Here is a 24,313-nt window from a genome sequence, read left to right as displayed (position 1 = left end):
GCTGGGACACTGCCATGCCAAATCTCTCAAGTGATTCCACTCAGCGGCTGCCTCCTGAGGTCACTGCTCCTGTCCACCACTCCTGCCTTCACCCCATCTCTCATTCTTCCTTTTCGTGACCCAGGCCAAACCACACACTCCTTCGCTCTTTGTTCCCCAAACATCTTTCAAGAGAGGATGGTCAGCTGCCCATGCGCCGCAGGAAATGCTAAACTGTCATGGGTCTGCTAGGAGGAGGAGGCAGTAGCAATGCCACCACTCATGGGGATGAGGCAAGTGACCACCAAGTCTGATGCCCCCACCAAAACTGCTGCTATCTCAACTCATGGCAGAGCTGTCCATGTAGCCTGGGCTGATCCTGACCCTTTCACAAAGGTTTGAGCTGCCAAAACCAACATGTGGAAATTCCTCTGGACATCAAGTTCCATGTGACCACTTGAGCTGATTCCACATGAAGGATTTTCCCCATTTCAACTATCCAGTTCATGCGCTTTTTCCCATTGCCACATGATGCTATCCTCCATTCCTGTACAAATTATCAACAGCCCCATTCTTTCCATGCACAAACCCCCTCAGTTTTGTTAAACTGGGGAGGGGGACAATGTTTCCTGTCAGGATGTTGTCTGGATGATGCTTTTCTTGTCCCATAAGACAAAGTCTGACTGAATAACATCAGTCAGACTTCATGGAAAGCTTATCAACACAACTAGAATTCAAGCTGATGCCTCAGCTACAGATGCTGATGAGGAACAGGTTGCCGGAATTATTCTTTTCTTGTATCTTAAAGGGAAGGGACACCTTGTGTTCCTTCCTCTGCATTTTCTCAGTGAACTGCCCAAGGTTGTTTGCGGGGGAGTGTTCAAGGCACCATCATTGCATTACAGTAGAGCAATAGAAAATCAAGGGGGTTGAGAAGGCACCACTATTTTGGCCAGTGCCACTAGCTACTGTTAAGAGGACATCTTTCCCCCCCTGTCCTCAAGTCACAGCTGACTTACGGTGGTCCTGTATGGTTTTCAAGTCAAGAGACATTCAGAGGCAGTTTGCCATTGCCTGCCTCAGCATAGTGACCCTGGATTTTCTTGGTGGTGTCCCTTCCTCGATATTCTGACCAGGCCTGACCCTGCTTAGCCTCTGTGATTTGGTGAGATCTGGCTAGCCTGAGCTATCCTAATCAGGAAGGGGATTCTGTAAGGATTCAAAAGTTGTCTACTGCACAGGTACATTTCAAGATGAAATGAAACATGGATGTGTGTATAAATACTTCCAGACATGGTGGATTATCTATAATCTGACAGGGACAAAAGAGATGTGGATTCTCTTTAGCAGTTGAAGAGCTCGCAATTCAGGTTCCCTTTTCATGGGAGCTGATTTGCAGGTCATTCCCCTAGTGCCATCACCATGGCGACCTCTTGCCCTAGAATGCCTAGTTTCTTACAAAAGCGTTCCCCTTCTTTTAGGCATGCCTTCTCAACCTCATCATGATGCCCTCAAGCAAACCTGCGTGGAAATGCCCACTGGCAAGACTGCAAGACGAATAAATGTGAAGAGGCGGAGGGGCGGATCCACCTGGAGGTTAAACACCTTAACGTGGATTCCTTGTTGGAGCAGAGATCAGAAGATAGAGCCACTGCTTTGAGTCACAGCTCCAAGCTGTGAGGCATCAAGGGAATGGTCCTAGGCCTTCCTACTCTCCTGGCATTTAGATGGTAACAACTGTGCCAGTTACTCAGCTGTGCTTAGGACAACAACATCAAAACATCTTCCATCTTGTGTTTCTCCATCAGGGACTGCAGGTGAGTGAAATGCAAATACTAGCTCACTCTTGGTGTTATGTCTGGTTTGGGGTAAGTGTTGAGCTATTATTATTGGTGTTCATCACCATCATTCTTGTTCCATATCTGGGGGAGAATACAGGGCATTCTTGGTTCATAATAAGGCTGTTTTTGGGAAGTGACAAGGAAAGACAGTAAGTTCAATGACATACTGTTGTAAAATATCCCTGGAGAGTAGGTAGTTGGATTACAGGAAGGGACATCAGGGGGGCAACTAGAACTAACATTCTGCCCCTTCTTAGATTCAATTCAAACATCATCTAAAAAGAAATCAACTGACTTCTGGCTTCCTAGGACTAACAGGTGACTGATGGTGCAATCCTATGCAGAGTTACATCCTTCTAAGCCCACTGGCTTCAAAGGACTTAGCAGGATGTAACTCTGTTTAGGATGGCATTGAAAGATTCTCAGAATTGTGCTGCCATAGTTCTTGGCAACCTTGCAAATAGGATAGGGAATGGGATATAGGGAGGTCTACTCAGATGTAAGGCCAGTGTTATTCAATGGGACTTTTTGCTATACTAAAAGAGTACAGATTATTTTAAGAACCAGCATAAATATTAGTAGTAAAAGCAGTAAAACTAGTGAGATAGGAAAGAGAAAGGAAAATTAAAAGGTAAAGATAATCCCCTGGGCAAGCACCAGTCATTTCCGACTCTGAGGTGACATTGCATCACAACGTTTTTATGGCAGACTTTTTACAGGGTGGTTTGCCATTGCCTTCGCCAATCATTTACACTTTCCCCGCAGCAAGCTGAATAGCTAAAACCTTTAAAATTATTAATAAATAAAGATATGTGAATATAAATAAGTATTTGAATACTATCAATGTAGAGCCAAACAAGAAAGAAAAAAAGCATACTGATCACTGTTTTGACTGGTTGATGTGAACTGAATCTTATTCATGAATGGAGACCATTTCTTCAAAAATGTGGATGTACCTGAATTTGGCCTATTGGGCTCAATATCATGCGTTAATTTGTCCAGGATGAAATAATTCCAGAGGCTCAGGCCCCAGGAGTTTCTGGATGGGGGATGCAAGCACTTCCATTCCACAGCAATAACATGTTTAGCTGCAACAAGCATTCTTGAGATTAAATCCTGAAGAGATTTTGAGACATGAGAAGTTTCCCAAAGATTTAGTAGTACAAGCTCCAGGTTAAAAGTCAAAGGAAAACCAATTATCAAAATTATTTCATTATAAATTTGTGAACTCTAATCTGGGAGAACCAGGTTTGATTCCCCACTCTTCCCACATACAGCGGCTAGGTGACCTTGGGCCAGTCCTAGTTCTCTCAGAGTTCTCTCAGCCCCACATACTTCACTGGGTATCTGTTGTGGGGAGAGGAAGGGAAGGAGATTGTAAGCCACTCTGAGACTCCAAGTGAAGGGCAGGGTATAAATCCAACTCTTCTTCTATTACTACTATGCTGACTACCTGACCCCTGGATAGGATGAGTGGGAGCAATTGTTGTTGTGAGCATGTGGCCTGAGATCCAGACAGGATGGGTGCAAATGAGGGCTTATTCTCTATCTTCTTTTGCCTCTTCTGTTGTGGGTGGGTGGGGCAATGGGCAGGTGTGGGACTTTTCAGCCCGGGCCTGTAGCAGATACCCTTCTTGCCCATTGGCTAATGCCACCCCTCTGGTATTCTTATGAAGTGTAAGGTTGGACTGTTTTCATATTACCCCCGATATTTAGGCGCTAACTATTATACACTAATGACTTTTAAAGTTTAGGGCAAAGATTGTAAAGAAATGTAGGGCAGCAAAGTGGCACAGAATGGAGGGGCTGCTTTGTTATGACGCTGCAACCTTTGATGATGCTTAGCAGATCTGGACACTGGCTGGATGGGGGATTGTTGGGGGTCCACAGATACCTCCATGAGCTCCATGACAGAGGAAAATCAGGACATCCATGTCATAAACTAGTATAAGAGCTGTCATAATAAGACTACAACAAACTCCTCACTAGCAGTTGCTCTGCCCCCAGGCTTCTGCTTTCTTCAGCTCAAGCAATCAGTGCACCACCAGCTGCTGCACGGCTGCATGTTGATCTGCAGCTCCCTCTAATTTCCCCCGTGCCTTCCTGATCTTGTTTTATAGAGATCAGGAAGATGTGGGGGAAATTGGAGGGAGACGTGGGTCAAAATGTGGCTTTACAGCAACCAGTGAGGCACCAATTGCTTGAGCTGGAGAAAGCACAAGTCTGAGGTGAAGCAACTGCTACTGCAGAATCAGTCTACATCAGTGTTTCCCATTTGCAGGATCGTGATCCGGTACCAGGCCACGGAAGCCACACTACCAGGTCACAAGAAAAGCCAAAGCTAGCCCCGCTCCCAGTAAAGCTAGCCCCACCCCATCTCTGTGTTGTGCAGAGAGGAGCTGGGCTGCCTCTCCTTCCTTCTCCCCTGCTCCCAGTGTTTGAGAGAAAAGCTGGTGTCCACTAGCACTTTAGACCCATGAAGTGTTCTTCAAGGTATGAGCTTTCCTGTGCCTTGCAGTATGTTCTTTTGGGGAGATTTCCCCGGGGAGGCTTGGGCAGCAAAGAAGGGGGGGGGTGTTTTTCAGCTGGGAGGGGTGGGGAGTGGGCATTCCAGTAGGTTTTTTTTTTTTTTAACCAAATGACCCCTGGGCAGAATTTTTGCTGGCTGGGGTCATCTGATGGTGAGGAAGGCTTTTTTTTTTCCTTTGCCCCCTCCCTTCTTTCTTTCTTTCCCTGCAAGTGATGCTCTGTCTGTACTCCATTATCAATGGAGGCCCAGATAGCAGCCACTGCCAAGTCAGCATTCTTCCATCTGAAGCGGGCAAGGCAGTTGGCCCCCTTCCTGGAGCGCCGGGACCTCGCAACAGTGATCCATGCAACGGTCACCTCAAGATTGGACTACTGTAATGCCCTCTACTTGGGGCTACCTCTGTGCCGGACTCGGAAGTTACAGCTGGTGCAGAACGCGTCGGCCAGGCTACTGTTAGGGCTCTCGAAATGGGAGCACATACGGCCGGGGCTGCGCGGACTGCACTGGCTACCAATTGTCTACCGAGTCCAGTACAAAGTGTTGGTTATCACCTTTAAAGCCCTATATGGCCGAGGACCAGCCTACCTAAGGGACCGTCTCTCCCCATATGAACCCCAGAGGGCACTGAGGTCAGTGGGTAAAAACAAAATGACCATCCCTGGGCCAAGAGAGGTCAAACTCCAACATACTAGAGTACGGGCCTTTTCAGCGGCTGCACCGGCATTGTGGAACCAGCTCCCGGAGGAGGTGCGGGCCCTGCGGGACCTCGGCCAGTTCCGCAGGGCCTGCAAGACCGCCCTTTTTAGGCAAGCCTATAATGACACTGACTGCTGAGTTGCTTGGTGTAAGAACCGCCATCCATAAGACTACCTAAACTGGCAGAACCAGCGCCATAACAGCTCTATTGCTGCCAGATATACTCATATATATTTAGTCTAATGGAAATCATGTATTTTAATTTAACTGACTGGTTTTTATGTTTAATTTTAATTGTTAAATTTAAAGTTTTATTATTTATGTTAATGTGTAAGTTGTTGTTAGCCGCCCTGAGCCGCCTAGGCGGGGAGGGCGGGATAGAAATAAAAGTTATTATTATTATTATTATTATTACTCTTGGTGCTGGGAGGGGGGGAAGCAACAGTGGGAGGGCTTCTAGTGCCCAGGCCCCGCTGGTGGACATTCTGGTGCTTTTTGGGCATTGTATGAGGGAATTTTGGACAGGATAGTCCACTGGCCTGATCCAACGTGGCTTCTCTTATGTTTATGTCCTTTCTTTCCATGTCTTTCTTTTATTTTCTTTTATTTTCCTTTCTTTCCATTTCATTCTTTCTTTCCTTCCATTTTTACTGGATGAAACTTTTCTGTTCATCATACTGTTGTTGAAGACATAGGAGCTCTGCCAATGAAAAGTTGGCACCCCCAGTTGTAGCCAGGTGGCCTTCTATGAGATTTCTCTGTGAATGAGTGAGAGTAAGAGGTGTGTGGCAGAAAGAGATTATTGGAGATTACTGCGGTATATCTCAACAGCACTGGAAAAGATGATACTATGAAGTTGGCACCATTTTACTGGTCCTGCTTTTAACAGCTGTCTAACACCAAAATTAAACTCCTCCTGTAGATATTAAAAAGGATGAAAGTAGTTCACTGGCTAAGTATTTGCACAAGTTGCTTTTAAAGGCATGGGAAATACAGCCAGTAAAAAGCTGTAAGCCCCTCATAAATATTCTTTTTGGGATAACTGCAGAAAAGCTTGCATGAACTTCATATAACTTGAAATTAATTCATTAATTGCAGTACAATTCTCTGCTACCTTTCACAGCAATTTCCCCATGTTTCAACCAAAGAAAAGTATGAAAAATAGCTGTCGAAAGATTTTCTTGAAACCAAGCAAGCTTGGTTGTAGCTTGAGGCAGGGTTCCAGTAGCAGCAGCTGAAGAAAGGGTCTATTAAATGTGTCAGCATATTTTGAGGTAGAGCAGCTGCCAGGGCCCAGTGTGGGTGGTACACAGTGCTGGCATTCCTGATGGCAATGGCAACAGCACTCCCAACTGCATACAGTGGCCAGTGCTGTTGAGGAAGGGATGTGTAGGTGGTGCAGGCAATTGAACATGGGCATTAGGAGTACTTGTAAGCTGGAGAAGAATACACAAACAGATAGGTGCATGCAGGTGAGGGGGTGAAAAGAGAGGACCATCCACTTTCCACCCCCATTTTGGCTTAGCATGAGTTTCAGAGAGATTTTTCTGAAAATGAATTTACTTCCGAAGAAGAGATAGGTTTGGGGGAGTGCCCTGGAAGTGACATCACAAGAAAAGGTGGCGTTTTGGTTCAGTGTGCCCCGGAAGTGACATCACTTGGTCCTTGACACCACAGGAAATGACATAATTCCTGTCTCCTGGCTCCACCCCCAAATTTTAGTGGGCCATGAAGGAGAAGTGTAAAAATAACTGGGCCACGGGAAAGAAAAGTTTGGGAAACCCTGGTCTACATTTTACCCTTCCTCCACAACATCCCAAAGTTCCTTGCCCCACATTTTATTCTCACAACAGCCCTGTGGGGCAGATTGATATTGGCCCAAAGGACCCCCGTGAACACATGAAGCTGCTTTCCACTTAGTCAAACCCATTGGTCTATCCTGATATTGCCCACTCTGACTGACAGCTGCTCTTCAAGGTCTCAGGTAGGGGTCTTGTCTATTCTAACTGAAAGTGTCTCTCTGAGGACTACAGTGAAGGCATTTCACATTATCTACTAGTCAGTTAATTTCACTGATGATACCAGGACTTGAACCTGGAACCTTCGGCATGCCAAGCAGATGCTCTACCACTGAGCCACTGCCCCTCTCCTTAACAAGAACACATGTGAAGGGGCTGTATATTGCCTCAGAACACTGATCTATTGAGCTCAGTATTGCCTGGACTGATGGGCATTTGCTTTACAGGGTCTCAAGCTGAGGTCTTTCACATCCTCCATTCCCTGATCCTTCTAACTGGAGAATGAACCCAGGAACTGTTCTCCAGTGCGCATCATAAATGAGCAGGAAGCTAGACATGGAACTGCCTAGTCTAATTTGGATGCACTTCAGTGGCTTAACTATTTCCCTACTCATCATTTCTTTATCATATCTTAACCCCTCTCCCCAGGTCCCCACCCCCTCATTTGTCCAAACCTTCCTACCTAAACAGGAAGTGCTTGCTTCATTGGTGAATAATTCCTCTTCCTTCAGCGTAGGAATTAACCACAGCGTACCAGAAATAACACCGATGGAAGGATTGTTTACATAAATAAATTCCAGTGGCAATATTCAGCATCATCAGTTGGGTGTGTGCATGAGGACGGAGACTGGGCTGGTATCAGTCGCTGACTCCCGCGGATATCCTAGAACAGTGCCTTGAGAATCTTCTGCCCTGCAGCCAATTCCACAGCAAGACTTGGGCTCCCGTTGATCCATCCGTGCAACGATGAAGCTGTTCATCTTTGGGCTTCTTGTGGTGAGCTCGGCAGGTAAGGCAAGAATGTTTCATTCCAAGGATCTCTCAACTGTCCGCTGTTTGGCGCGTTCCCTCCTTATTTACTTAACACACTGAAATCCTTCCCTCCCATCCCCTCTGAAGAAAGAACCCCCCAACAGGATTACACCAAGTTGCAAAAAGAAAAAAAGAAACCCCCCCCCCAACAAAGCAGTGCCTTGATCTTGTCTTCTTAACAACATTCTTTTAAAAAACGTTTATAATGAAAAACTAGCATCACTGATAAGTGACAGCATCTAACAGGTGATCAGCTGCTCTTCAAGGTCTCAGGTAGATCGAGGCACTGCTTAGCATGGATGATGAATTTAATGTAATATTGATTTCAATGCTTTTGTAGTTGTTGTTGTTAAGATACTGGCATTGGTATTTTGGGCTAGATCCAGCCAGCTCTTTTCACCAAGTCTCACCCATTTCCTCTTATTACTTAACAACCCCCATCCCACATAACGTTTGTGCATGCAGGTCCAATGATTCCATAGCATTGTCTTTTTTGTGGTGACCCCCATCCTCCTTTTTCATCAACAGAAACCCTGGCTGAGTCCACTCCTTTATCTGAAATGGCAATGTTTATGTTTTTAATGTGTCCTATCCTTCCGGTATGTTCTATGACTGGAATAACATGATAGAAATCAATCAATACAATTTTTAAAAACTAATCAAAAGCTAGAAAACCAACCCAACCACTAAGTGGCAGCATAGCCATCAAAGCCTCTTGTCAAAAGGACTTTTTAAAGCATATGGAGGGATGCCAGCAGGTATGGAATAAAGAAGGAGGGGGAAAAAGGTAAACGTGCAGGCACCAGTCATTTCCGACTCTGGGGTAATGTTGCATCACGACATTTTCACAGCAGACTTTTTACGGGGTGGTTTGCCATTGCCTTCCCCAGTCATCTACACTTTCCCCCTAACAAGCTGGGTACTCATTTTACCAGCCTCAGAAGGATGGAAGGCTGAGTCAGCCTTGAGCCAGCTACCTGAACCCAGCTTCCACCGGGATCGAACTCGGGTCATGAGCATAGAGCTTTGACTGCAGTATTGCAGCTTTACCACTCTGTGCCACAGGGCTCTCTAAAGAAGGAGAAAATATTGGATTTATACCCTGCCCTTCACTTGGAGTCGCAGAGTGGCATACAATTACCTTCCCTTCCTCTCCCCACAACAGACACTCCCATGAGATAGGTGGGGCTGAGAGAGCTCTGAGATATCTGTGACTCTGTGAGAACAAATCTGAGAGAACTGTGACTGACCCAAGGTCACCCAACTGGCTACATGTGGAGGAATGGGGGATCAAACCCAGCTCTCCTGGATTAGAGTCCACTGCTCTTAATCACTGTACCAAACTGGCTCTCACCAGTGAGACAAATCACCTTAGGGGGTGATCCCAAAGCCATGCCCTAGCTAAGGAGAAGATTCTCTAATCTGTAGTCACCCGCTAGAATTCATGTTTTACGTGTCCCAACAGCAGGGGTTCATGTACAGAATCCCTTCACAATGAAGGTATGTCTTTGCTTAAAGTTTTGCTTAGGAAGAAGTCCTGTAAGAAGTCCTTGCTTAGGAAGATAAGAAGTCCAGGTCAAAGTCCATCTCATCTTCATTTTCCAAAGTCTCAATTTGCTAATTAATCTACTTGGAATAGGCAAGCTATCCAAATGTGGAGGTAGGCAGGAGTCTGCATACTATGCTTGCAGAATCAAAAGTGATTCAGCATGTGTGTTTGCCATTAAGTCATACCCAACTTATGGTGACCAATGTTCCCTCTAAGCTGCAGAGTCTTGTGAGCAAAAATTCTACTTTATGAGCTACTGGCATTAAAGTGGTGAGCTACTGAATAAATTATTGTGCTCTGAGGGTCATCCTTCCTGAGTGAAGACAAAAATGTGAGCTGGAAGCTAAAAATCTATGAGCTAGCTCACGCTAACTCAGTTTAAAGGGAAGCCTGATGGTGACCCCAGCAAGGGGCTTTGAAGGTAAGTGAAAAGGGGAGGTGGTTGGCCATGGCCTTCCTCTGCAGAGTCTTCCTTGGTGGTCTCCCTTCCAAGTACCAACCTTGGTCAGCTTCCAAGATCTGATGAGACCAGGCTATACCATGTTACCTTCCCTCCCGTGTGGCTCTGTACAGAACAACAACAAAATCAAATGTTTAGGTTAAGGTCCACTGGAAGGGTCAGTGACCAGGGTGTGAAGGAAAGAGCAGGTGAAGAATCTGATAGGACTAAAGGGTTTCAGAAAGGGAAACAATACATATGAAAGGGAAACAATATATATGAGCCACTGCCAGGAATTCAAGCACAAACCACGTTCAGATTTATTCCAGTGCACTAAAACATATGCGCCTGTGCAAATGGCTATATACAAGATCTTGATTGTGCCACTCCTTCACATGCAGCTGCTGGGTGACCTTGGGTCAGTCACAGTTCTCTGAGAGCTCTCTCAGCCTCACCTACCTCACAGGGTGTCTGTTATGGGGAGAAGAAGGGAAGGAGATTGCAAGCTGCTCTGAGACTCTGAGTGAAGGGCAGAGTATAAATCCAACTCTTCCAGCTCCTCCTCCCTGCCAAATTTCTCTGCTGAGTAGGCCAGCTCTGGTCCCAAGAGCATCAAATTAACAAATAATGCCATGATAGGTTAGGTACGATCATGATAATGCAGTGGTACTGCACTGCTTTTCACTATTGATCCTAGCAGCATCTTGGCCTTTGTCCACTCCTGCTTTAGAATGTTTTTGAGGGAGACCAGTCCTCAGGAGAAGGGAAAGCCCCAAGGTGTGGTGATGCTATGATATTGACTTTGCTGTTGTCTTGCAGTGTTTGCCCAGCCAGGTAACCGAATCATTGGTGGGTATCCATGCGGAGAACTCCAACGCCCCTACCAGGCGGCTCTTGTGTATGGACGCAGAGGCAATTGGAACATTTATTGTGGAGGGAGCTTAGTGCATCCATGCTGGGTCCTCTCTGCCGCCCACTGCAAACCCAAAATAGGGTAAGTGAATGTCCCCACTAGGTATGGCTGAGGGAAAGTGAACAGAATACCCTTGCCTGACTGCCTTGGGGTACAAGGTAATAAAAGTACCCTGAGAGTCTGGGACCCTAAGCTGTGCCTCCTTAGGATGCAACTTACCCGTTCATGCTGATCATCCTCAGGGACCTTGCTTTGGGTGCTCTCCCATCTGAAACTAGACAGGTAGCGACCTGAAAAAGGGCCTTCTCTCTCGTGGCACCAGAACTTTGGAACTCCTTCCCCAAGGACATTTGTCTGTCTCCCTCTGCTGGTGGTTTGGAGGTCACAGTGAAGACTTCTGTTGTTGTTTTGTCTGGAATATCCCCAATAGCAGCCACTGACTTTTCTTCTAGTGTTGTTTGTCCATGTGTTATTAATAGAATTGTTTCATATTGTTGCTTGTATTTTAATTGCTTGAGTATTTACATTTTTAAAATGTTCACTGCCTTGAGGGCTCTGATGGGATGGAAAGGCAGCATAAAACTGTTTTAAGTAAATAAAAACAAAACTTTGTCCCCTTCCTCCAAGTGGTGCCCTTGAAACCTCAGATAGGGAGGAAGGTGTGGGCACTCTCCTCTCCCTTGTATTTCCAACCTTGTGAGCTACAATTCCTAGCATCCTGAAGCAGTAGAAAAGAGCAAGAGTCCAATAGCACCATAAAGACTAACAAAATTTGCAGCAGAGTATGAGCCTTTTTCTTCAGAAAGCTCTGCCGCAAACTTTGCTAGTTGTCACGCCCTGGGCACCCCTCCCGGTCTCCCGGTGCCGCCGTCGCCCCGCCCGGGCACTCTAGGGCGTTCCCCGGAGGTCTCAGAAACAGGGGGTGGGAGCCGGGTTACTTCACCACAGGCCCCTGTTCCCCTCCTGGCTGTGCTGCGGCTCCTGTCCCTCTCTCTCACGAGGCAGCCTCAATAAGCACCGGCCAGCTTCCTCCCCGTCCTCCTGCCTCCCTTTCCTTTTATCCTCCCGTCCCAATCCTCCCCCTTCCTGGGTTCCGCCCCTCTCTGGCTCCTCCCCCCCTTCAAAGCCCCAGACGCCTGGGAGAGGCGAGCCGGGGCTGGGCTGCCTGGGCGTGCCTCGGGCGTCCTGGACCTCTGCAGTGTGCTGGGGTGTGGCGTCTCTCGCCGCCACGGGTCAGGCGGCTCTCCTCCTCTCTGCCCAGCGCTGGGCTCAGCTTCTCCCTCCTGCTCCCCGACGTCTTGCTCTGGCCAGGCTCCTCAGACTCGGAGACAAGCTCGTCAGCTGAGAGGCATTGTTCGAGCAGCTGTTGGCGCCCCGTCAGCCCCGGTGAGGGGTGGGGCCGCCGCAGGGGCTTGGGAAGGTGTGGGAGGCTTTCGGGGAGGCGACGGGGGCCGGGAACAGCTGGCAGGCGACGGGGGGTCCCCCTCGCACAGTCCTCGCCCTGGCTGGGCGGGACACCCCCCCCCCTGTGTCCCTTGCTTCTCCGCCTCCTCCTCGAAGATCCGGGAGAGGTAGTCGGCCACGCGGTGGTCCGCCCCAGCTTGATGGTGCACTGTGAAGGAAAGGGGGAGAAGAGACATGTACCAACGAAGGACACGGTCGTTGAAGTCCTTCATTCTCGACATCCACAGCAGGGGGGCGTGGTCCACCACCAACCGGAAGGGATTGTTGGTGAGGTAAAACTTCAACGCCCCGACAGCCCACTTGACCGCCAGGGCCTCCTTCTCTACCGTGGAGTACGCCCGCTCAGCGGGCAGGGGCTTGCGGCTGATGAATAGCACCAGGCGTTCGTCCCCGGGGCTCCCCTGGAGCAGGGCCGCCCCGATACCGGTCCCTGAGGCGTCGGTGTGCAACACAAAGGGCTGGGAGAAGTCTGGGTTGCGCAGCACGGGGTCACGGGAGAGGCTAGTGCGCAGCGTCTCAAACGCTGCATCCTGGGCTGGCCCCCACTGGAGGACATTCGGGCACATCTTCTGCAGGCTGTCCGTCAATGGGGTGGCCACCGCCGCAAAGTTGGGGATAAACTTGCTGTAGTAGCCCGCGAATCCCAAGAAGCGCCGTAACTGCTTCTTGGTGCGTGGGCGGGGCTGTTGTTCCAGGGTGACGACCTTCTCTGGCAGGGGTCGGAGTTGGCCCTTCCCCACTAGGAATCCTAGATATTTTAGCTCCTGGAAGCCGAGGCGGCTTTTCTGCGGGTTGGCGTGGAGCCCAGTGGCTTGCAGGGCTTGGAGCACCTGGTGGAGGTGGAGCAGGTGGGCCTCCCAGGTGGGGCTACACACCATGATGTTGTCGATACAGGCCCGAGCGAAACCCTCACACTGGGCCAGGGCCTTGTCCACCAGCCGCTGGAACGTGGCCACAGCCCCATTCAAGCCAAAGGGCATGCGCTTGAATTGGAACAAACCTTGCGGGGTGGCGAAGGCGGTCTTTTCCCTGTCAGCCGGGTGCATGGGCACCTGCCAATAGCCCTTGGTGAGGTCCAAGGCGGAGAGGTACTGGGCCTCCCCCAGCTGGTCGATCAGGATATCCGCCCGTGGCATCGGGTAGGCATCGAATTTGGCCAGTTTGTTCACCTCCCAATAGTCCACACAGAAGCGCACGCTGCCATCGGGCTTTGGCACCAGGACCACTGGACTGTGCCACTCGCTCTGTGATGGTTCGATGACGTTGAGGCGCAACATCTCCTCCACCTCCCGGGCGATGATGTCCCAGCGCTTCTGTGGCACGGGCCTCCAACGGGCGCGAGCCACCTGGCCGGCGGGGGTTACTACTCGGTGCTTGACCAGGGTAGTCAAGCCCGGCTGGTCGGAGAACACCGACGGGCACTCGGCCAGGACCTTCTGCAGATCCTGCTGCTGGCTGGGGGTCAGAGCGGCGTCCAACACCGGGCCTCCCCCGGCACCCTCCGCGGTCGTCCAGGGCAGGGTTCCATCCTGGAGCTCGCCTGGATCTTTGGCCAAGGGCCCCTGCTTCATCCCCGCCTCCCGCTGCACCCAGGCCTTTAGGCTGTTCACGTGGAGGGTCTTCCTTTGGCGGGCCCGGGGCCCACATTGGACCTCGTACATCAGGGGACCTCAGACTTGGGTGACTTGGAAGGGTCCCCGCCATGGGTCCCCTTGGTTCTGGCCCATCACTCCCCTGTGGACCAGGACGTCGTCTCCCACCTGGAACCCCCGGGCCCTAGCGCCCCTGTCGTAACACCTCTTCTGGGCTTCCTGGGCCTGTGTGAGGTTCTCCCGGGCCTCCCGCCGCACATCTTCCAGGCGCTCCCATAGCTGCCTGACGTATTCCTCTGGGGTCTCCTCTGGCCCTCCCCTGCCTTGTACCCACTGTTCTCCGAGCAGGCCCAGGATCCCCCGGGGCTGCCTCCCATACAGCAGCTCGAACGGGGAATACCCCAGGGACTCTTGGGGCGTCCCTCGGATGGCAAAGATCAGCGGATCCACATAGAGATCCCAGGCAGTGGGGTGGTCGTATGCTGTCTTCCTCAGCATGGCCTTCAAGGTCTGGTTCATCCGCTCCACCAGCCCATCAGTTTGGGGGTGGTGGACGGAGGTGAAGAGCTGCTAGATGTGCAGCGTCTGGCACACCTGTCGCATGAGGCTCACCGTGAAGGGTGTGCCCCGGTCTGTGAGTATCTCCCGAGGCAGCCCTACATGTGCGAAGTAATGCATCAAGGCCCTGGCCACGCCAGCACTCTTCATGGTGGGCAGGGGAATAGCCTCAGGATAACGGGTGGCGTAGTCCATGAGGACCAGGATGTAGCGGGCCCCCCGAGGGGTGCAGGGTAGGGGCACCACAAAGTCCATGGCCATCCGCTCGAACGGAACCCCCACTACCAGCAAGGGGGCTAGGGGGGCTTGCGGCTCTGCCCTAGATGTGAGGCGTTGGCAGATGTTGCAGGAGCGACAGTAGGCCTGGACCTCCCGCGCCACGGAAGGCCAGAAGAAGTTGGCTAACACCCGGGTCAGAGTACTCTTCACCCCTTGGTGGCCCGGCCATTGGTGGTTGTGGGCGCCCTTCAGGACCTCGGGCCTGTACCGGTGAGGGACCAACATCTGTTTCCCGGGGCCCGGCCACCCTTTTACCTCTCTGAACCAAATGCCTTCCTCCCTGATGATCCGAGGCAGGCGCCGGCTCCGGCGCTCATCCACGACCACCCCGTCCCGGACTGCTTCGTGCCGTCGCAATGCCTCCAACTCCTCATCCTCGGCCTGAGCTTCCATGAACTGCAAGTCCGCAGGCCACGTCTCTCGGCCGCCCGTCGTGGGACGTTCTGCGGTGGACGGGCCCTCCCCTGGGTCGGTATCCTCTGTCTCCCCAGCGGGGGCGGCAGCATCATAGCCGGCCCCGGCGAGCTGGCCCGGTCCGGGTAACGTCGGGCGTCCTCCGGGCCCCCACCACCCAAGTGTGGCATGGGCCGGCAGCAGCCGCGCCTGCCCTCCGTGGTCTCCGGTCCCGGGCGCCTTTTCTGGTGTTGCTCCTGGGGCGGACCATCTGCCGGGCTGGGGAGAGCCCTTCCCTGGCTTGCCGCCCTCTGCGCAGGGGGGCAGGCTGCGGTGGTCGGCGGCCTGAAAGTTCTCCCACAGCTCCTGGACCTCACTGAGGCGGGTGGGCTTCCAGCAGGCCACCCAATGGCGGGTACGTGGCGGAAACACCTGCAGCAGCTGCTCCACTACCACCAGCTCCACGATGCGCCGCCCGTCGCTGGTGGTGGGGTTGAGCCAATGGGTGGCGGCGTCCTTGAGGGTTGCTATCGCCGAGCGTGGTCGAGTCTCCCCCGTCGGAAGCCAGGAACGCAGCTTCTGGCGGTGGGCCTCGGGCGTGATCTCCAGGCGGTCTAGGATGGCTGCCTTGAGCGCTGTATAGTCCACAGCCTGGGCCCGCTCCAGGGCTTTCATGGCAGCTTGGGCCTCCCCGGTCAGGTAGGGTCCCAAGATAAAGGCCCACTGCTCCCTGGGCCAACGAGCGGCCTCAGCCACTTGCTCAAACGCCTCCAGGTAGGCCTCGACATCGTCCTCCGCTCCCAGCTTCGTCAGAGGGGGCCAGGGGCTCCTTCCGGCACGAAATGGTGGTGGCTCTGCCGGCTCCGGGCGGGCCAGGAGCGCCTGGTGGAGGTCCCGCACGAGGGTGGCTTGAGCCGCCGTCTGCTGCTGGGTGACCTCCCATACGAGCTGCGCCTGGTGGTCTGCGAGCCACTGCCCAAATTGGGCCAAATCCACGGGAGCGGGGTTAGTGTCCATAGCGGACATCAGTTCCAAGTTTATCACGGAGTCCTCACTCGTTTCGTCTGTTGACGAGTCGCTGGACTCCGGCTCGATGGGTGGGGTCGCCACTCGACTTGAGTGCCACCCGGGCGGGGCCGGAATATGGGGGCGTGGCTGTCTTAGGCTCGGGAGAGGGCCCGCATTCTCCACCACGTTGTCACGCCCTGGGCACCCCTCCCGGTCTCCCGGTGCCGCCGTCACCCTGCCCGGGCACTCTGGGGCGTTCACCGGAGGTCTCAAAAACAGGGGGTGGGAGCCGGATTACTTCACCACAGGCCCCCGTTCCCCTCCTGGCTGTGCTGTGGCTCCTGTCCCTCTCTCGCGTGAGGCAGCCTCAATAAGCACCGGCCAGCTTCCTCCCGACCTCCTGCCTCCCTTTCCTTTTATCCTCCTGTTCCAATCCTCCCCCTTCCTGGGTTCCGCCCCTCTCTGGCTCCTCCCCCCCTTCAAAGTCCCAGACGCCCGGGAGAGGCAAGCCGGGGCTGGGCTGCCTGGGCGTGCCTCGGGTGTCCTGGACCTCTGCAGCGTGCTGGGGTGTGGCGTCTCTCGCCACCACGGGTCAGGCGGCTCTCCTCCTCTCTGCCCAGCGCTGGGCTCAGCTTCTCCATCCTGCTCCCCGACGTCTCGCTCTGGCCAGGCTCCTCGGACCCGGAGACGGGCTCGTCGGCTGAGAGGCGTCGTTCGAGCGGCTGTTGGTGCCCCGTCAGCCCCGGTGAGGGGTGGGGCCACCGCGGGGCTTTGGAAGGTGTGGGAGGCTCTCAGGGCGGCGACGGGGGCCGGGAACGGCTGGCAGGCGACGGGGGTCCCCCTTGCACAGTCCTCGCCCGGGCTGGGCGGGACACTAGTCTTTAAGGTGCAACTGGACTCTTGCTGTATTCTACTGCTACAGATGAACTAACATAGCTACCCATCGTGATCTGTCTCCTTGCATCCTGTTAGTCAGTCAGGGGCAGACTGGGAGGGGAAAGGTTGCCTAGGAAAAGTTGCCCTGGACTGTCCTGACACTACCTGCTGAAAGAGCAAGGAAGAAAGAACCTGCCCCGGGCAGCCTCTCAGGCCATCAGCCCACTTTTCCTGGTGCCCTTAAATGCCAATTCATCCCATTGTCAGTCATTTCTAAGCTGGTTATATCTACATGGGAGCATTCAGCATTCCTTCCCATTCACTCAGATCTGATGCCCTGCTGAATATTTACTGAATGGCTGGGGTGTTTGCCTGTACAGTTCATGGTGGCGTGGCTTCTTCCACTGCAGCGGCCAAGACTGTGCACGCAAGGAGCAGCTGGGAGCTCGTCTGTAGTTCTGGCTAACACCCATCTAGAGATGTAGAATGCTGCTGCAAAGCTGAGGCTTATAGTATCCACATAAGCCTTAGAAACCGTGGGCAAAGTCCACTTCTTAGAGCAGATGTGTGCGAGTCAAAACTCCAGGCACCCTGGCAACCATACTGGTGATCACGATGTCCATGTGTATGAAAAGTAGGGGGCTTTTTCTTACATGGTGTAGTGGTTAAGTGTGCGTACTCTTATCTGGGAGAACAGAGTTTGATTCCCTATTCCTCTACTTGCAGCTGCTGGAATGCCCTTGGGTTAGCCATAGCTATCACAGGAGTTGTCCTTGAAAGGGCAGCTACTGTGAGAGCCCTCTCAGCCTCACCCACCACACAGGGTGCCTGTTGTGGGGGAGAAAGATAAAGGTGATTGTAAGCCACTCTGATTCAGATAGAAGGTCAGGGCATAAATCTGCAGTCTTTTTCTTCTTCCTGAGAGGTGGCACCTATCTTTGTGAAAGCACCTTTCCCAGATTGCTTTCCCTGGCTTCTTTTCATCGGTAGCAGCAAACCTGTTTGTATTCAATATACTTCCCTGGGTTTTGGTCTTTGATTTTTTAAAAATGATGTCTCTAAATAGTTTGGGTGCTGTTTTTAAATTGCAAATGCCGATATTTTCAAGTTGATTTTTTAAAAAATGTATCATTGCTTTTGAGCATGTTTCGAAATGTCATGCCGTTTCGAACTGCCGTTTTAAAAAAGTGTTGACGATTAATCAGATGTGATGAAAAATCACAGTTCTAGACAAAGGAATACTTTATTTTGGGATGGTGCACTTGTGTGTGACGGTGGGCATTGCTTCTGTAGAAGCATTCCATCTTAGAATCATAGAATTGGAAGGGACCTCTAGGGTAATCTAGTCCAACCCCATGCACAATGCAGGAAATTCACAAATACCTTCCCACTCCCACTTCCACCCTTGCAGTGACCCCTGCTCCATGCCCAGAATATGGCAAAAAAAAAAAAAACCCACTCTCCAGGATCCCTGGCCAAACTGACCTGGAGAAAATTGCTTCCTGATCCTAAAGTGGCAATTGGCATTTCCCTGGGTGGGAATGCCTCTTCTAAGATAGCCTTTACTGCCTGTAGTCCTAATTAAGTATTTGTGTTCAAAGAAAATCCACAAAATTATTAATGAGTGTTTAATGTCATTGCTTAATAACTAAAAATCTGCATCCTGATTAATCAGAGGCAACTTTTAACCATTGGAAAGTATGCACAGCCAGTTACTCTAAATACCACATTAATTGGACAAACAGAACATTCTTAAATAAATGAAATGAATTTACACACAGGGACTTACGAGCATGCGATTTCAAAAAAAAATTAGCACGTTCCGACTTCAAGCTACAAGAAGGGAAACTTTCCCATTAAGAGATCCTTATTTTTCTGTCTGTTGAAGGGCAGCACAGAGAGGGCCAACTCAAGGTATTTTGTGGCCCCAAGCAACTGCACTGTCAGTTGCCTCCGCTTGCTACTGGGGCCACAAAATACTGGGGCATGGCTTTGACCTGGCTAGCAGTAACACAGATTGAGGAGATGATGTTGGGTGCAACCCATCACTTCCTCTTGTGATGCCATTGGCCAGGGAGTAAGCCAAGTCACAGTGACGTGTCAGAGATCTCCTCAGTATGCCACCCCAAGTAGCTGCTGCAGTGGCTTGGGTGGAGAACTGGCCCTGAGAGATAAAACTTATCCTTAGCTGGAAAACGGCTCTGTGCTCGTCTTCATCCTTAGCTAGATTTACCAGTCCCAGCTCAGGAGATTTGGGAGGGAGGTGTCTGGGGAGGGTGGAGTTTGTGGAGGGGAGAGAACTCAGTAGGAATGTGATGCAATTCTAGGCCTTCTGTTTCTCCTAGGCTCTGTAGTATACCATAGAGTCCAGCCTCCAAAGTTCCCACTTCCTCCAGGAAAAGGGATCTACATAGCCTGGAAATCAGTTGTTATTCCACAAGAACTCCAGGCCCCATCTGGAGGTTGATAACCATACCCTTAGCCCTCACAGAACTTCTTGGCTTTCTTGGTTCAACCTCTTTGAGTTCAGATCTTCATTTGTTGTTCTCACGGTTCCTTTTTTCACCATATAGTATGAGAGTGTGCCTAGGCAAGCAGAACTTGAAGAAGGTAGAAAAAACAGAGCAGTGCTTCAAAATCGCTGAAGTTAAACAACACCCCAATTACGAGAGACGAACCAATGACAAGGATTTCATGCTTATTCGACTTCGATCCTGTGCCAAGCTCAGTGATGCTGTGAAGACCATTCCCCTGCCTTCCACGTGCCCTCCAGATAATGCAAAATGCACAGTGTCAGGCTGGGGTACCATAAGATCTCCTCAAGGTACTGTGACGATCTTTGCTGGCCTAGATATGCGGACATTATGAGGGTGGGATTTCTGGGTCCATCTCCCACAAAGATTCCTGCCCTTTTAAGAATATATTGATGGAAAATTCTTCCAGGTGCATTTTCCAGTCTTTGCAACACTACAACAGGCAATAATACTACACTGGGGTGAACTTGTCATATACGTAGGGTTGCCGAGTCCCTCCGCTGCTGCGGCGGGGGACCAGCTCCTCACGCACAGCGCAATCATGTCACCCAGGAGTGATGTCATTGTTCCGGGGATGTCTTTGCTGGGGACACTCTAGGACTTGCAATAAAACTATATCGTACCATAGAGTTTTACGACGATTCCTAGAGCATCACACAGGAAACATTCTAGGATTCATGGCAAAACTCTATGGTATCATAGAGCAGGGGTGTTGAACTCATTTGTTACGAGGGCCAGATTTGACATAAATGAGACCTTGTTGGGCCAGGCCATGTGTATCATAAAATGTAATGCCAGGTGGCAGACATAAACTTTATGAAGGGCACAGACACACAATTAAAGATTTTTTTAAAACTTAAAACATGCTTAAAGTATTAGCATGCTTGCAATATTTTGTTTTACAGTCTCTGATAAATGTCACCTCTTGCTATGAATTATTGTATTAAAAACCGCAGACAATGTCTGTGCCGTAGCAGTCTTGAATATGTGCTGTTCAGGTATCCACATCTGTAAGTTGCAAACCTATTTTTGATTCATTGACATTCATTACAGACGTCTCATAGTCAATGCTTTGAGCCTAAGACCCAGAGGAACATGAAGCAGCTGGGCATTGTGAGCTTTTGTACAGAAGTTGCTTCACGTACTAGTCAAGAAGGCATCATGGCACAGATTGAGGGCTATGTGCTTGTCTACAAAACTATAATTTTCCCCAGAAAAATGACAACTAAAAAAAAATACAATTTCCTCCCCCAAAACAACTACAAGAACAGAGAGACGGCCATGTACAGTGGTCAGTGTCAGCCTACTATCTGGGAAGTCCCCAATCAAAGGAAAACGTGAAAGAAATATTAAGGAAAATGTGCTGGGTAAACCTGGGGTGGAACACACTCTCAGCCTAATGCTGATATTTCTCTTCTAGATAGCTCACATGCTTTCCTATTGAGAAAGAGTGGAGGGCATGAGTTCAGTGAAAAAGAGGAGGGGAACCCAGTTATACCTATAACAAGCCCAACAAAACTCTCTCTCTCTATATATATATAGCAAGGCAAAAAGCTCATGCCTTCACTAAAACATTGCTAGTTTTAAAAGCACTCTTTGTAGCTCTTCTGATGGTGGGGTCTGCAAAGGAAGCTCTGGCTCTTTTTTTTCTTCCCTGGGGCACGAGGAGGGGGAGGAGCTTCAGCCATTCCTAGAAGGAAGAGAGGCTTGTCTCAGTACTCTGCAGGGTGATTAATTGAGCCTGGCAAACTTAATCATCCAGCAGAGCTATAGAACCAAGCTCCCTCATTGGCTGAGGCTGCTCCTCCCTCCTCCTCCCTTTGGGAAAAGGGAGGAGGGAGAGGGAAAGGCTGCTTTGCTGCTCTGGCTTATCCAAGGAGATCTCAAAATGGCAACCGAAAAAAGCAGGCAAGGGAAAATGAAGTGGACAACAATCAGTTGCTGGAGGGCCTGATTGGAGCCCTCTGCGGGCCTGGTCCGGCCCACGGGCCGTATGTTTGACACCCTTGTATAGAGTTTTTAGCACAAGTCCTAGAGCATCCCCAGTGTGCCTTCCTCACCGCGATGACATCACTTCCAGGTGATGTCATCATACTGGGGACAGTGCTCGCTGACGGGGCTCTTCAAGGGTGGGGATTCCCCGGGGGCCTGCTCTCTGCCAGTGGGTCGGGGCCTTCCCAGGTGGAGGATTCCCCACCCTCGGCAGGAGCTTGGCAGCCCTACATATACATGTACCAGTTGGCTGCAACCTCTTGCCTAATTTCATCGCAAGAGCCAGCTATACACTACTGATACAGTTTGCCAGCCTGGCATTAGACCATTGGATGAAACTGTGCCATAGCAAGAAATTCAATACACGTGTCTTCCTTGACCAGATAAATCCAGTTTGGAGCTCTAAGAGCCCCCCATTTCCATTGTTGCCTAGGAACACAGTAAAATACAGTAAGGCACATAGCAAGGTTATAGATAAGACTGGTACTTTGGTAACTCTTCTATCTTTGTCCTCTTCTTAGTCAGGCCTAGCTGTGAGTTAAGCCTTAAGGATGTTACTTAACATGCTTGTGGCCTTTCCATCTAAAGCTGTATCCCACTTTATTGATAGCAGCCGGTAGTGTTAATTCAATCAAACTGTCCCTCCGCTTGCACTGGCTGACAACTTTGCCCTGTCCATCTTGCTTTTCATCCACCAATGACCTCTTGGTCTATCTCTATTCTCTTCTAGCAAAGCTGCCAGAAATTCTACAGTGTGCAGATGTCAAAACTGTCCCCTATCAGACATGCAATAATGCGTATCGGGGTGCCATCACACCCTTCATGATGTGTGCGGGAGTCCCAGAGGGAGGCATAGACTCCTGCCAGGTGAGAAGGGGTCAATAGTCAGATTGACGCATCCCCTTTCCGAGGGGTTTCTCCACTATTCAGGGGCTGAGTGGGACAGGGAGGGTCTGGTGTAGTTTTTCAAGATCATCCTTTTTCTTTTGTTCAGCTGTTATATTTCTTCCATAATGTACATAAAGACAGGATCCCTGAATGAATTATGGCCTTGGGTTGCCAGCCTCCCGGTAGTAGCTGGATTCTATCTCCTGAGATTACAACTGATCTCCATCTGGCAGAGATCAGCTCCCCTGGAGAAAATGGCTGCTTTGAAGGGTGGACTCCATTGCATTGTACTATGCTGAGGCCCAACCCTCCCCAAACCCTGCCTTCTTCTGGCTCCACCCTCAAAGTCCCCAACACAGACCTGGCAACTCTATTATGGCTCCATAAATTTGGGTTTATGTCATCTGGTAGCTAAGACCAGGGGGGGGGGGTTGGTAGAAAAAGTCCAGCAGGAACTCATTTGCATTTCAGGATACACCCCCTGATGTCACCATTGTTTCACACAGTTATTTTTTTTGTAGAAAAAGCCCAGCAGGAACTCAATTGCATATTATGCCGTACCCTCTGACACCAAGCCAGCTGGAACTGCATTCCTGCTCAAAAAAAGCCCTGGCTAAGAGACAGCACTGTGAATAAAGGAGCCCTGGGTTCAGGAAGCCTTAGGAAAGCTGCTGTCTGCAGCCTTGGCTCCATCTGCAGTAATAATATTAACCTACTTTACAAAAGAACAAAGTTTGAGTCCCACCCAGAGGTTGGCAACCCTGTAAACAGCATTCAATTAATATGGTACAGCAACATTACCCTGTATAAGGAGGTCAGAGAAGCATGGACATTCAGATGCTGTTAGATGTTGTCCAAACACACCGTAAAGCATCGTATTATACCTACATGGTAATCTATTATACAGAACAGAGCAGGCAATCTAGTTGGACTTAAAGCCCTGTGAAGTAGACGAATGCATCGAATTGGTATAGGTGTGCCCGCTGATCATTTCTGTGATTTCTCCCTGCAGGGTGACTCTGGGGGCCCACTGGTCTGTGATGGGAAGCTCGAAGGCGTGGTTTCTTGGGGGACCTATGTATGTGCACAGAAAGGAAATCCAGGAGTCTATAGCAAAGTCTGCTGTGTGGTGCCATGGATCAAAGACACAATAAAAAAGCAGGGCAAATGCTGACCCAAACTTACAAAGCAGGACTCCGGGAAGAAGGAACCTCAGCACCACAAGACCAGCCTCTTGCATGAGTCTTCTTGAGCTTACAAAACTTGTGCATGGGGTCGTCTCCTCCCTAAATCTGTTGAGTCCATGTTCTGCCATTGAGACCAATGTCCCATAATTGCCAAAGTCTCGCCACACACTGCCTGGTGGTGGTTCAGGTTATGTTGCTGCTTTAAGTGAAAGTTCATTATGCTGCTTCCACCCCCTTTGCATTTTGTTATGTGGGGCAGTGGAGAAAGAAAGGTAGAAATAGAGTCTGCATCGAACATACAATAAGAGGAAAGGGCTGTAACTGGGAAAATTGCTGGGGAATGGGTCACACCCATCCTCCCCCTAGACTCCATTGTTTCAAGGGTCTAGGAAAGGAGTAATTGTGTCCCCTGCAGGTTTTACCAATTGGAGCCCTTTCTTAGCCCATGTAAAGGCAAGAAGGGGCTATAATCCAAGAAACTGCAGAGCGGGGGTGGCAAGCAGCTGCCACACTATTCTGGGCCCTGTTTTCTCAGAGACAGGGAAGATATGCTGTGCTTTCCCATGTGATTTCAGTCCCTTTCAACTCTAGTATAGACAAATGTTTGCTTTGAAGACCAATACAATGAAGTAATTTTGTGACGCGCTTTGAATGGTTGAAAGCGCTATACAAGTGCTCTGTATTGTTATCATGATGGAACAAGAGAAAAGGGCAGAGGACCAAGGAAATCACCGGAAGCTGGGAGGGACTCACTTCCTCCCAAC

The 24,313-nt window shown here is 50.4% G+C and overlaps 1 protein-coding gene across 1 annotated transcript; it reads left to right on the top strand.

The window, feature by feature from the left end:
• Positions 1 to 1,594: 1,594 nt before the first annotated feature.
• Positions 1,595 to 23,596, top strand: LOC132586410 (serine protease 1-like). Its single transcript, XM_060258483.1, has 6 exons — positions 1,595 to 1,796; positions 7,577 to 7,854; positions 10,685 to 10,859; positions 19,522 to 19,772; positions 22,205 to 22,341; positions 23,375 to 23,596. Exons 2-6 carry the CDS (start codon positions 7,812 to 7,814, stop codon positions 23,534 to 23,536), a joined length of 768 nt encoding a protein of 255 aa, XP_060114466.1. The 5' UTR covers positions 1,595 to 1,796; positions 7,577 to 7,811; the 3' UTR covers positions 23,537 to 23,596.
• The last annotated feature ends 717 nt before the right edge of the window (positions 23,597 to 24,313 follow it).

This window comes from Heteronotia binoei, chromosome 17, assembly GCF_032191835.1.
Source record: "Heteronotia binoei isolate CCM8104 ecotype False Entrance Well chromosome 17, APGP_CSIRO_Hbin_v1, whole genome shotgun sequence".
NCBI lineage: Eukaryota > Metazoa > Chordata > Lepidosauria > Squamata > Gekkonidae > Heteronotia > Heteronotia binoei.
The sequence above is the reverse complement of the archived record's forward strand: the minus strand, read 5'-3'. Positions and strand labels throughout refer to the sequence as shown.